Consider the following 14,274-nt stretch of genomic DNA (forward strand, 5'->3'; position numbering starts at 1 on the left):
ATTTTGTGATACATTTGAATAGAAAGTTCAGTGGCCATTTGATTTCCATTCAGCACTCAAACACATCAAGTCATCAATAGCATGCAGAAGCGTGAATGACCTTCATAAGACACACCTGTCTGTCTCTCTCGAGTTGGGATCTCATGGTCAAAGGGGTGTGCCTCCAGGGTTCTCCAGGGCCATTGAGGGATTTCGCTCTGTCTTAGCTGGACAAGAGTTGTAACTCCCTCTTTTTAGTTTCATGTGTACATGTGTGGGCGTATGTTTGTGTTTATTCTTATGAGAATGAAAAAGACGTAAAAGATTTAACAGTGCTGTAGTATTAAATGCATTTCTGCCCTGGATGCTGAATGGCAAAATTATTTATTAGTGTTATGCTGCACTTACGGTATACTTCCAATAAGGTATTGATGATTACCAGGGGAATTTGTGAAGTTTAAACTACATAGTTTCTAAAACCTAGTAAAAGTTAGAAACGGAGCAGGTAACAATATGGATAAGTGCAAAGTGAATGTTTTAAAATAAATAGCACTTGGACGACCTGAGATGTCAGCACAGGAGACAAGGGTGTATGTTTGTCAATATACCCTTCATGTTTTACAGACTCCTAAGGGAATGAGGGAAGGTACAATTTCACCTTTTCTGTGCCAAAACATTTTAATTATATCTTCTTCCAACTACAGCAGTTCAGTAACCAAGGAGCTGACATTGATGCATGTGTTGATAAAGCTGCAAACACTCAAAATGAGATTAACAAAGATTTTGAGCAAAGGGTGACAGCTAATTTTCCACAGCATTCTGCATCTAAATTCAGACCAGTGTAATAATAGAATATTTTATAACATTTTTGTTATTCAAAAAATTTTATGAGGTATTTATGTTGGTGGATACCTTTGTGTGGTATGCAAGAAATTATATCTTCTCTGGCCCATGGCTGAAAACCATTGATGACAATCCTGTAACCTTGAAACCATATTAGGGGGTGGGGGGGGACTTGGATTTAAAAAAAAATGTAGATCATACTTTATCTGTAAAGCTCGCTTTGCCCTATGTTAAGCTAGAGAACATACAGAGGCGGCGAACACGTATTTTTCTAATATTGCTTAGTATGCACTAATGAAATGGCCCAGGAAAGTGATATTCAATTTATTTAATAGTAAAACTGTAGATTCTTTATGTTCTTGAGCTCCTTTGAGCACATTTCAGTGCATTTCTTTTCTCCCCTAGTCTCTACTTGAAGCAGCTGACAGTCTTCTTTCACTTTTCTTTTTGTTTGTGAAATTTTCTTTCTTTTTTTTTTTTTATTCACTCACTTCTCCATCTGCTTTCACTTTTGTTTGCTTGGGCCGTCTCTCATCCCAACTTGATAATGAGGAATGCAGTGTGACCCTGACCTCTATCAGCCCATGCATGACCTTCTGACTCTACCATCTAACCTTTGACCTTCTCTTTGACAGCTTGATTAATTACCCTGTGTTATGATTTATGAGTAAGTGCTATGTAAAAATAATAGACAACAGGTGGTCCTCTGAAAACTTTTTGTGGCATGTTTTCTTTTACTGATGAGCTATTTGAAGTTGGAATCTTACTAGTGTGTTGGCCCATATTCTGCTACTTTTATATCATTGGAGCACAGCATTAGAATTTAGTGAGCCACGAGTTGAAGCCCAGTCGTGACGAACATTTTACAAAATGTTAGCAGGGTGCTGATACCTAAGTGCACATTGGGAAGAAGCACAAAACGGAGTCAAGTGACATTTCAGGCATTTCAGTCCCAAGTCACGTCTTGAGAAAATTGCTGAAATAATGGAGGGGGCATTTTTCAAACAGAGCTGCAGCGCCAACAGCTATGTTTACTTTAACGCTTCACTAGTGACTTCTGATTGGTTGTCATGACCTCATCTCGCGGTGGCACTGAGGATGTTGCAACAGTGACATATACATACCCTTCTCATGAAAAAAAGGTGGGAAATAAACAGAACATACATACATCTTTCAGAAAAGATGAATGGACAGGGGCTTGTCCATTTTAACCATGGGCAGATGTCGTTTACAGATCTTCATTTTCCTTGAAGATGCGCGCCTATCTTCTTTCACACCAAGCAGAGAGCATGCTGACCGTGAAAACTGTGATGGATAAATCTGTGTAAAATGATGTCTTACAGAGCCTTTCTTGAAGACCCAAACGGGTAGCTCCAGAGGTCAAAGGGTTCGACGCTGGCCCCTGACCTCTCTCTTCACATGTGGCATTGCAGAACTGGCAGGTTAATATGCAGAGCTGAGGACTTTAAGCTCTTTTATTATTATTATTATTATTTAGCTGATTACACCATATTTGAAAAGATATTGAATGTCCCCCCCACTTTCCATTTGGCTTGTCATTGCTAACTAACAGGCACATGAACTTGGGTAAACTTTTAAGTTTTAGAGAGGCTTTATTTGAGCCAGAAGTGCACTGTAGTTTGGGTTAGGCATTTAAGAGCTGCTGTCTCTGGACAGAACCTTCTCACTGAAGGCATATCTGTACCGGCTGCATTTCTTAGCAAGGCTTCTTCCACTTGGATTCTTTGTGCTCAGCATCACCTGTCTGTTTAGACTCCTCTGACCGAAGCCATCATTGGCTGATTGAATAATCGATGAACTATTATTTATTAATAAGTGTATCTCTAGACTTCAAAGTAAAAGAGGTCCAGAGACCCGTGTTTCTCTTTAAATCATCACAAATACTAGTGCTGAATAAGATGCTATGTTTTGCAATAAAATTTAAGGGATACTCAGATTCCATCGCGTATACTTTTATAAACGCAGGTCTGAAAATGAAGCTATAAACATATACTAAAAATGAAGTGGGCTGAATTAAAGACAATGTTTGCTTTCCCCTATCTCTTCTATTGATCACCTCCTTGATCTTCTACTACACTCCGTGGCCAAACATAAGAGTTAATTAACAACTCTGTGTATGCTTTGTTTCTGGAAATGTTGGGTATTGCAATTGATATTGGTAAATCATTTACAAAAGGTGCCAGAAGTTTTATTTATTTTGTTGTAAGATGTTAGATAATCACTTAGATCTATTTATCTTGTTAGAGATAACAGGAGAAGTTTCTATATATATTTGAAATGACCTCACTTTTCATCTTATGAGAAATTTGCCAAGCTTCAGGAATACTTCCATATAAAATGTGTAAGAAGCCACGCTTTGGTTATCAGAGTCTCCTTACTAGAGTGGAAATGTGTGGTTCTTTTGTGAGACTAGAGTTGATGCTTTATTTCTATAAGGTGCTTTTGTGAAACTTTATTGCTACATTTGGTAAAAGTCAGACTAGCATCTCTTTTAACCTATTTGTGTTGTGTACTGATTGAGTTACTGGGAATTGAGGGAGTCCATTTTAAAAATTGGTAGCTTTTAGGTTGTAAATTGGTATAATGCTTGAAATACTTACACATTGAACAATTGTTGCCTATTTTGTTTCTACTTGACTATTTGCATTTACTCATGAGTTTCCATATATTAATGCAGAAGTAGCAAAAATCTTTGTAGTTTGTGCAAAGGGGTTTCTTCACAATGTTACATTTGACAAAAAGGTGGAAAAGAAGAAATTTTACTGCATAGACAATGTAAGTGGAATAATTAACTTTATTTGTTGCTCCTTGTTTCGCCTTCTCACTGTAACGTGGCTATGATTTGCCTCTGTAAATATTGCATTCATTAATTTAGCAGGACAGAAATCTATTTGAAAATTTTAAGGTTTTTGCAGAATGATAATTGAATTTGCAACAAAGACATTTATTAAAATTATCTTTCATTTTAGCAGAAAATGTTCTTGAATATTTCTTGATTGCTATTACATTAATTAAATTGGTGGTCTGAAATAGCTACTGGATACAATGTTTTCTAAATAAGTTAGATGTTTAAAGAGAATCATTGTTGAAATCTATGTGATAATAAATTCTTAATTGATTTATATAGTAGTGGTTTTAAAATAGAATCATTTTTCATTTGTTGATGCCTCAGTGAAAAATTGACAGTGTGTCTTTATAAAATTGGACAAATGAGTCATGTAATTTCCAGTTACATAATCAATAACTTAGACAAATACTACTTCTTTGATGATTTATGGGTGTCTGCATTTTATACTTATTTAGATTGGATGCATGAAATTTCAGAGTCCATGTAAAATCAAGTAAGCACAGGAATTGCTTTTATCCTTGTTTTCATAAATTTATTTAAAAAAAACAAAAAACCTACCAATATGCTTGATACAATGGATGTATGGATTGTTATAAGAGCTGTAAGTTTGCTTAAATAACCCTAAGATAACTAAAATACTATTTTCCCGTGATTGTGTGATAAATTGAGGTGATCCTTTTAGAATCTGATGACTATAAATGTTGTCCAAAGAGTTCACCTTTATTGGAATTCATACATGGTGCAGGAGATGATGTTCATGCCTTTAAAGCCCCACCATGAGTTTGATGTTTTTGATATCATCTTGAAAATACAGTATACCACTATTTTCATCTGTATGCAAGAATAGAGTTAAGAACTTGCTTGCTCTAATTCATATCTTCGTATATAAGAGAGAGAGAGAGAGAGAGTGTGTGTGTGTGTGTGTGTGTGTGTGTGTGTGTGTGTGTGTGTTTTAAAGTTCACTTCCCTCAAAGAAGGCAGGGAAGAAACATGACAGGAGACCACTTACTCACAGTACAGAATCTAGTACCGCGAGGCAGTTTTCCTTTAGGCCCCTGGTGACCTTTCAGACTCTGTTCCTTATACCAGAGACAGTGTACAGGATGCCTCCATTTCACCCTGTTTAGCAGAGGGCAACAGTGTTCTTGAACTGACTTTCGGTGGGAGGAGAAGTTATAGCTGAAATTTGAGAAGGGCGTGAAAAGTTGTAAAGGCAAAAGGAAGAGTAGGGCCTTCCTTCAAATGTGATTTTAATAACTAGTCAAGTGTGTCCAACTGTAGAAAATCACCAAGTGACAGTCTGTCTACCTGCCAGTGGTCACAATGAGTTACAAGACTTTTGAATGGCTATACAGATTAGAATAAAGCAGGAGCAAATAAAATATCTTTTGTTGGTGTAACTTTGACTTAGCAGCTAAGGAACTTTAAAAGAAAAGGGGAGAAAAAAAGACTCTGGTATTTAATGTGGAAGGTTTCCATTTCAAAGTTACCTATTTTATAAGTCTTTCATAAAAGATATGTTTATCTAAAAACTTTCTTTAAAATTAAAAAGCGTTTAGCTTTTGAAGAGTGCATGGTGTTTGTTAGCCAGTTTGTTATAGGCTAGTGTATCGATAGTTTTCACATATGGAAGAGAACTATGTCTTAATTAACAGTCCGATCACTAAAATCAGAACTTTAATGATCTTGCAAATCTCTAAACCAAATCTGTATTTTCAGAAAATTGTATCATCGGGAAGGTGAGGGTGTGTATGCGTGCGTGCGTGTGTGCACGTGTGTGATGTGTATGTAATTGAAACAGCCTGAATAAAGTTTGTGGGCCGTTTGTGAAATCAACTGTTGAAAAAAGCAACCATGTGGAACAATGTAACATAATGCAAAGTAAGATCATTTGGTCCTTGTTAATATATGTTTATTTTTACAGCTTTAATTTTTAAATCATCTATTTATGGTAGGCTTGATAGGAAGCAATTAAAATTTCAAGTAAGAGTTATACTTCTAGAAAGAAATATAGTTTTAGTAAATTTGATTACCATAATATTCTGTATGTCTCATAGTTTTATCATAATTTAAAACATCTTTTAACTATGACTTTTCAAGACTGCACAAGGACATACGTAATTGGGACGTCTGTAGTACAGCCTCAAACAGAAAGGTCAAGATCTATGTGTATGTATATATAACGCAACTTCCAACTTTGTGTTGCACAGACTTCTGTTTGGGCTAACTATTCTCCTCTATTTTCTCATGGATTCTCTGTAGTTATTTGATAATAGAAATATTAAATGTTTCCTTAATTAATTATTTGACAATAGAAATATTAACTGTTTCCTTAATTATAAACAAAATGTTTACTGTGTTGAAAGTAAATCAGGAACATGTATGCATTACAAACTTAGAAAAATAAACAGGCTAATAGACCACAAGCCTTAATTTAGACTTTACATCTTAACATGTGCGTTTTCGTAGGGTACGAGATTTTAATTTAAAGACTTATAAAAGTTTAAAAACTGAACGAAATTTTAAGATTTTAAAATGCATCTTAGCATGATAGTGTGTTGCCTTGTATCACTTGTCTCCTGAAAGGAGACTCATCAATAAAATTTCAGGCAAACAACAGGCATTGTACATTTCTGATACTATGCTTCTGAAAATCTATGGAATGTTTAATCACATTTATTCCTTTCAAGTTGCTCATCTTCCTTACTGTTCGATAAGATTGCTCATTAAAGGGTAACTGTAAAGAAATGAAAATCCAGCAAAATGTAGTTTTAATTCTAAATGTCAGTTTAAATAATTTATTATTTCAAAATATTTATTATAAATATTAATATCTGAAAGTGTGATTTTCACTTTTAATCATCTACTTTTATCATTTTGGGAAAATTTATTTATTTAGGGGGGACTTTAGTAGAAGTCTTGAAGTATAATTAAAATTGTTTTGACCTTTACAATCTTTAAGTTGCAATTTTTGTTCTGATAGGTAATCTGTATTTATTTCTATAAAGGCAAACAATTTGAAATGAATTCTTAAAGAAAAAAAAAATTTTTTCTAAAGAAACTTCTTAGTGGATATGCAGCTTCAGTAAATCATGTAGTATGATAACTTTTTATGAATTGGAAATGGTTTATAGAATTCATTTGGTGTTTTTATTTCAAAACAGGAAGGCTATGGAGTAATAGTACTGAATCCCAATGAAAACTTTATTGAAGTAGAAAAGCCTAAGATACATGTGCAGCCATCGTCTGACAGTTCAGATGAACCAGCAGAAAAACGGGAAAGAAGGGACAAAATCCCTAAAGACACAAAGAAGCGACGTGACTTCTACGAGAAGTATCGTAACCCCCAGAGAGAAAAAGAAATGATGCAGTTGTATATCCGAGTAAGTGAAGTATTCTTTTTGTTTTCTTATTTCCTTTTCCATATTTAGGTTTTATTTCCTATAAACCACTTTGCTTTTTATTTTTTTTAAGAAATCATTCTTTGATTGTTAGCCATCCATTTCCCCTAGGTGTCTACTTCTTAGAACAAATATTTGATCTTACTTACTCAAAATTATAAAACACATCATCATTCCTATTGCAATGTGGTATTTTATGGAAGAAAATGAAACTGGCATTTTCTCTTATGTCAAACACTCTTTCAAGGAAACTTTTCAGAAATAATTTTATTGTGATATAAGCAGAAGGAAGAAAACATCAATCCAGACTACCATCAAGCTATTTTTTAAGGTTGTGTCATTGTCACGTGTCCGTTAGCGAGAGTACATATCGCCTAATAAACTTAGGACATATCACCTGCTGACTTATTAAAGCATTGTACAAAATCCGTCCTCGTCTTGGGTGGTAATAGTGTTCCTGGCTAATGCTTGGTTTTCCTTTGAGCAGCCATCTCTCCATTATGCCTTAGCTTAACTTCACAAAGTAGGTAGGGGGAGAGAGCAATTACTGTCTTACTAAAGACTTAAGCTACAACAGTTTGGGGTAGTGTAACGGGGGAGTCCCGTCCTCTGCTCTTTTCTTACTCAGGGAACCTTTGCACTCTGCAGGGCTGGCACCATGGGATTGTGCTGCCCAGAGTACTCTAATTCTGCAGGGCACACAAACAACTTTATTTGCACTTTGACACGCTCTGCTTGCGATATGCACCATCCCTTATATATTGCAGATATAGTCATGTGACTTTCAGAGCCTCTATCGTGGACTCTAGAAGTTTAATTTAGTAGTAAAGCATGTCAGAAATGCCACTGGGTAAGTAAAACAGTAAATTGTTATCTTCTTCAAGTGAGCAATTCAGAGCATTTAAACATAGACTAATTAACATTTTATAAATTGCACTGTAGGGTAGTGGTGCAGTTTCAAATTGTACTACTTGAGATATTTTTGTGTTTACTTAAAAAGATCATTAATAAAATATTTCATATAATTTTTGAAGGGAAATACTTGGATTTTTAAGTTATTTATTCTCTTTATTATACTTTCAATTCATGGCATAATTAAGGTATTCCTGGTGGCACAGTAGTTATTGCTGTCAAAGAATAATGGAAAGGTCAGTGGTTCAAATTCACCATCAAAGATCTATCAGTCTACTTCCGTAAAAACTCACAGTCTTGGAAACCCTATTGGATGAGCAGTTCTATTCTCTCCTACAGAGTCCCTGTGAGCAAAAATGGACTCAATGGCAATGGGTTTGGTATCCAATGATTATTACAGTAAAACTGGTGAACACCGTATATAACTTCTCAAGATTGCAAATGCGTATTGACCAAAAATATCTACAACACTTAATATGAGGTGAGCAAAATTTAGACAGATGTTATTTAAATATCTCAAAAAGCATCTCACTGCTAAATATGCTGTTTGATGAATTGAAATATTACTAGATCTGGAAACACTAATTTGATCTCATATAATTACAGACCCTCCTCCTTGTCTACAATTGCCTCAAGATAATGTTGTCACCTTCTTCCTATCACTTGTCCTAAACTTCTGGTGCATGATTCAATCTGTCAAGTCAGAGTGAATCATATATTAAGATCTACAAATGAATTGTATAAGGTTTTTAAAATACGTGAATCATTAACAGTATTTACTTGCTACTGTAAAATATGAGTTATAGTTGCTTAATACGCCCTTCTCACCATAATTCCATATATGATGCACTGTAATTCTGGACTCTACGCCCATTGCCAGAAGCCCATTTTAGAGGCTGTACTTTACTATGCTAACAGACAAGATTATGTAGATTGAGACCTGACTAAAATAGAGGGTGTGACCAAGTCACACCCTTTTCTTGGGGCATCATTAAGAGTATACCTTAGTAGAGGGTGGGACTTAAGACACCATCCTCTGTTTCCCTGGGATCAGGTAGCCATGCTGGTCCCACTGTACAGTTCTCACACACGTCATATCACTTGGAAAGCCATACCTCTCTTTCCTGACTGAGCTGTGAGAGAAGCAAGACCCGCTATAACTTTGGGACATTTGTGCCTTCTGGCTCTGGACAGAGCCTTTGGCTCGCCTTTGCCTGACTTTTAGATTGCTGACTGAACCATAATAACATCTTGGAGGAGTTGGACATTTGGGACATCTTATACTCCAACTCCTTAAAACTAATCTGGCATTCCTGTAAAATAAATTACTACCACAAAATATAAGCAAAATGTGATTTGTAGCGTGTTTTTTTGTTTGTTTTATGAACAATTTCTTTTATTCGTTTTACGACTTGTAAGAGTAAGCATCTGGTTCAGAAATCTGGCCCCTATATTATAACCTGTATTTCCTATTTTTGCTTGTTCTTGCTACCATTGCTTTCATTGGTTTTCTGCAGTTGCTTTGTATGTGAACACTTAAACATGCCCTTCCTTTTCCACATCTGCTCAGCCTACACTGAGATGCCTGGTGGCACAGTGAGTTAAGCGTTGGGCTGCTAACAAAAAGGCCAGCGGTTCAACTCCACCAACCACCTGGCAGGAGAAAGCTGAGGCAGTCTGCTTCCGTGAAGATTGTCCCACCTCAGAAGCCTGATGGAGTAGTTCCATTCAGTTCTGTGGGTTCGCAATGACATGGAATTGGTCCATTGTCAGCTGAGTTTAGGTTACTTGTCCTTGTGTCTACTTTCTCTTACAATGAGGAAAAAAAGAATTTTGTGTTGCATCATTATTAAGACCTCTCTTTTCCATTGCCTTAAGAAAAAAAAGTGTTGGGAGGTGTCTTATTTACTCTTTTGATATTTCTGCCTCTTTTCTTTATCATATCTATTTGCCTCCTTCTCTTCCTCTTTATCCCATTTGTCACTCGTTCACCAAGGCTCCCATGGAAAAAAACTAAACTAAAAAATAAAAATAGACTTATGTAGAGATCACTACTTTGTATCCTATAATCTTTGCTATAAAATGTCATTCTTTCTTAATAAACATCCTTACTCCTAAAATCTCCCAGAATTATGCAAATAACTGAGGTAAGGTAGCATTCTTTAAATGTTCTGCTCAATGGCGGCTCTTGACCCTGTGGTGGGAAAGAGCAGAATGGTCATTGTATGGACAGTGAATTCACTCTTACACTTGTCCATATGCATTTTTTATGGTCTCCTTCCCTCTGGTGTGTCTAATTGACACGTGTTTGTAACTTTAAGACCCAGATAGTGAACTTATATTCACAGACTCCTTCACCATTTACAATTCCCAGTTAATCATCTATTTGCAGCAACCCCATGAGGTAGGTTATTTATTTTTGAGGAAAATGTTACACAAATGGCCCATCTAATAAATGTTAGAACTAAGTGCTGAAACAAAAACCGACTCAAATCCTTGTCCCCTTTTCTCCTTTCCACATGGCTAAAAACAAAATGCCTCTCTGAAACGTGGAAATGGATCATTTATAATGTAAGCCTGACCTAGTGTGATAACCTAGTATGATAACCTACGTCTGACCCAGGTGAAGATTGGTTTGTGGCGGGTTATCATTTACTAGATAGTGTTCGAGTGGCACAAAAGATTGGTATCCGAGCACCCACCTAAAGGTTGACCGTTCACACCCACCAGCAGTTCCAAGAAAGGCCCGGTGGTCTGCTTCTGTCAAGATGACAGCCAAGGAAGCCCGATGGGGTGGTTTTACTCAGGGACACAAGAGCTCACTATGAGTCGGCATCGACTCAATAATTTCGATGTTTAGTTGACTGTAGCTGTCAGGCAGAAACATGTCTTGGGAGGAACACTCAAATAGTGTCCTTTAAAAGGAGCCATCAACAGTGGGAAGACTGCACCACGTCAAAGACGGAACACTGCACAAGCCAGAAAAGCGAGATGGTCCGGTCAAGTTCCAGCTCTCCGGGGTTCCCTGTTTGTACACCGCCATTGTAACAGCTCATCCCCTCCATCGACTCAAGGGTGACTCAAAACGATCCTATCAGGCAACGAAGAACGGCTCTTTGGGGGGTTTCTGAGGCTGTAGATCTTTACGGGAGTGGAAACGAGGAGTGACTGGTTGGAGCTCCTGACCTGATGGTGAGCAGCCCGCTGTATACTCCTCGACACCACACAGTTCCTCTTCATAAAGTTAGCCTCAGTGGGTTCCAATTTGGGAGTGAGGAGCGTAGGGTCAAAAAGTTTTAGTAATTCTCTCAAAGTGAACATACCAAACTCACTGCCATTGAGTCGGTTCTGACTCATAGTGGCCGAATGGGGCCGGTGAGAACTGTCCCCAGACTTTCTGACATGGTGACTCTGTGGGAGTGGAAAGCCTCATCTTTCTCCCTCAGAGTGGCGGGTAGTTTGGAACTGCTGACTCTGTAGTTAGCAGCCCAACACATCACCACTGCGCCACAGTGCTCAGTGTCGTGTAACTTTAAATGTGAGTTCCGCGAGGGCGAGGGACTGAGTCTGTCTATTCCCTGCCGAATCTCCTGGGCCTAGAAGACAGCTTCCCAGTAAATAGCCGCAGAACAGAGCCTGGGCATGATACACTGTTCGTTGGCTTAATAGAACAGGAAAGCTAGGATTAAAAGCCCAAACTACGACTGCCCTTTTTAAAATTGTAAGTTTTAAAAAATGTGTTCTATATCGTAGACCTGGGGAGAAGATGAGGCTTTCTTCTCCTGTAAAGATGTACAGCTTCCAAAACCCCCAGGGACAGTTCTACTTCGTCAGAACTGAGAGTCAGAATCAATCCGGTGGCAGTGAGTCGGGTGGGGGTTTATGAGTCATTGATATATGGTACTTGCTTTTTTTGTGAGGAGTCGTTCTAACAAATTGTCCCCTACCTAATCCGGTGACTGAGATTATACTCCAAAACTTAATGATAAAAAGTCATCATGCTAACCCTTATTTGGTATCTTGATAGATCTATACACTTTCATACGAATATATGAAAATAAGCTACCCTGTTTTCTTTCTTAGTGTTATCATAGTACTGCAATTATGGATGAAAAGGAAGTGATTTTTCCCGAGCTGTTGCAATTTTTGCTTGGCTTGCTTGTGGACAAGCTTATAACCAGACTCCTGCACCCACTCTACCTCTAGCCTCCATAGACTGGTGCTTTATGGGCTCTGTAACTTGGTTTCCCTAACTGTCGCAAAGCCTCACTGAAATTCTCTCTCTTCATCTCACGAGAAGAGTGACATAATTATTATGACAGCATGGAAGTTATTATCATATGACTCAATGTGGAATTTACTTATTTATATTGAAGTATAACTTGTATTTTTATCTCATACTGTTATTAATATTACCAATTTATCTTTTATGCATTTCCATTAGATTGTCCCACAATCCTCTAAATCATAGGTTCCCAAACCCATCTGGTCTACAGTCCCCTCTTCATTTAAAAAAAAAAAATCACTTAGTACCCTCAAGGCAATGAACACCCCCCCCCCTTTTTAATGCGATCGTCCATAATCCAGGCTAAAGTGTAAATGTTTGCTTTTGTAGCCTCCATGGATGGTTCTAGCACCACCCCCACCCACGGCCCCAGCATAGTATTTCCCACTTTGAGAAACAACTGCTTTCGACCTTTGAACATGCTGTATGGATTTTAGCAGTGCATGTGTACCTTGAGAATAAGCAGGTATAAGCCAGTTATGACATCAGTACACAGTGTGTCATAAGGATGTCAGAAACATAATATTAAGCCTGTCCTTTAGAATCTAATCCCTTGGGAGGGAGGAGATCAAAGCTAAAGAGTGGGTCTTAGTTTAGAAGGACCTGGCTGGTAGAGCCCCCATCAAAAGAATAAGGGTTATTGCATTATTAACCTAGAGTATAATAAGACTAATAGCCCCCAAAGATGCTAGTTAACAGAACATTAGAGGCTACAGGAGTGGAGTACATCCAGCTGTTGCTTGTTGCTGATCAACCTAACATTGGAGTAGGTCCGCTCAGCACTCTTCCTTACGGTGAGACTAGGTACACATCTGGTAATGGCAACCAAAGAAGATGGCGTTAGGCCTATCAGGTTAAAAACCATCTCTGATGGGCAGATAGAAGGAAGGGCAGTTTCATGGCCACAGCAGGAAAAAAATCAAATGTGGAACAGGCATGTACAGATAGGAATCTTGGGAGAGCCAGGCACTGAACACGAAAGATACTAAAATATTTATGGATTGATTGCTTGTTGATGCCCTTCAAAAATCGTATTTCTTAGCATGTGAGAAATGTGGTGTTGTCTAGTTTTCTGGCTGTTTTTTTTTTTCAGCCTTCATGTGAATTTTTGCAATTGTTCAGAAGCAGCCAACTCAGATAATGTGAAGCTTTCTTTGAAAAAAGGGTGTTTTTGATATTCTGACTTGGGTTGTGTGTACGATATTGGTGAGGACCAATAAACACCATCCTGTCTAATCCTCTGTACCTCTTCTGTTGTGGACAAGTCATTTCTATCTAGAGTTTTAGCAACCACATTTGACTCATTTATATTACAGCCAATCATTGTTTTGTTTTTTTAATCTTTGGCACCATTTACTGTTCTTAATATATTCAAGCAACCAGAGTGGGGATTGTTAAACGTACTTTTTCTGGGTTCTTTTTCTTTTTCCTGGTATCCAGGAAACAGCCTCAATTTCCTTTTAATTTTTTGCTAATATGTCTGTGTATACAGGCAGAAATAATGTAGAATCCTGACCTAAAACTTTAAATATAATTTTGTTTTATCTGCTAAACCAATATAAATAGATACTACTCACCAGTGGAGTGTGTAGCCCATCTCTGACGCATTGGGAGCCGAACTTGAGAGATCAAAGTACTTACTGTGTCATGTGGCAACTTTCCTTAACTATGAAATAATGTACTTGTTGGCATATATTATGGCTTATTAAGGGGATTGATTTAGTCTAAGCAATAAACATCATGTCAGACATGCCTGGCAGGAAAACCTGCTTAATATGTTTTGTAATAAGACAGAATTTTTTGTTCTTGAAAACATCTGCCAACTGAATTCAAGAGTGAAGACAGAAAATGTCATCAATTTAGTGGTAATCCTATAAATTTAGTTTCTTTCTGAGCAACACATATCAAGACACACAAAATTCCCAGTGTTAATCACCACTGGTTATAGTACTTTGTAAAACGATGAAACAAAAACATTTTATTTT

At 37.3% G+C, this 14,274-nt stretch overlaps 1 protein-coding gene across 5 annotated transcripts in view; it reads left to right on the top strand.

The window, feature by feature from the left end:
* FAM172A (family with sequence similarity 172 member A) overlaps window positions 1–14,274 on the top strand; it is a 510,254-nt gene that overhangs the window by 188,048 nt on the left and 307,932 nt on the right. For all 5 annotated transcript variants that reach the window (XM_045285068.1, XM_045285069.1, XM_004703482.2 and 2 more), the window contains one exon: window positions 6,856–7,074. In XM_045285068.1, coding sequence (XP_045141003.1) covers window positions 6,856–7,074 — 219 coding nt within the window. The remainder of the gene's footprint in view (window positions 1–6,855; window positions 7,075–14,274) is intronic.

Source organism: Echinops telfairi, unplaced genomic scaffold, assembly GCF_000313985.2.
Source record: "Echinops telfairi isolate 266 unplaced genomic scaffold, ASM31398v2 ScPeMD7_7469;HRSCAF=8507_1, whole genome shotgun sequence".
NCBI classification, from domain to species: domain Eukaryota; kingdom Metazoa; phylum Chordata; class Mammalia; order Afrosoricida; family Tenrecidae; genus Echinops; species Echinops telfairi.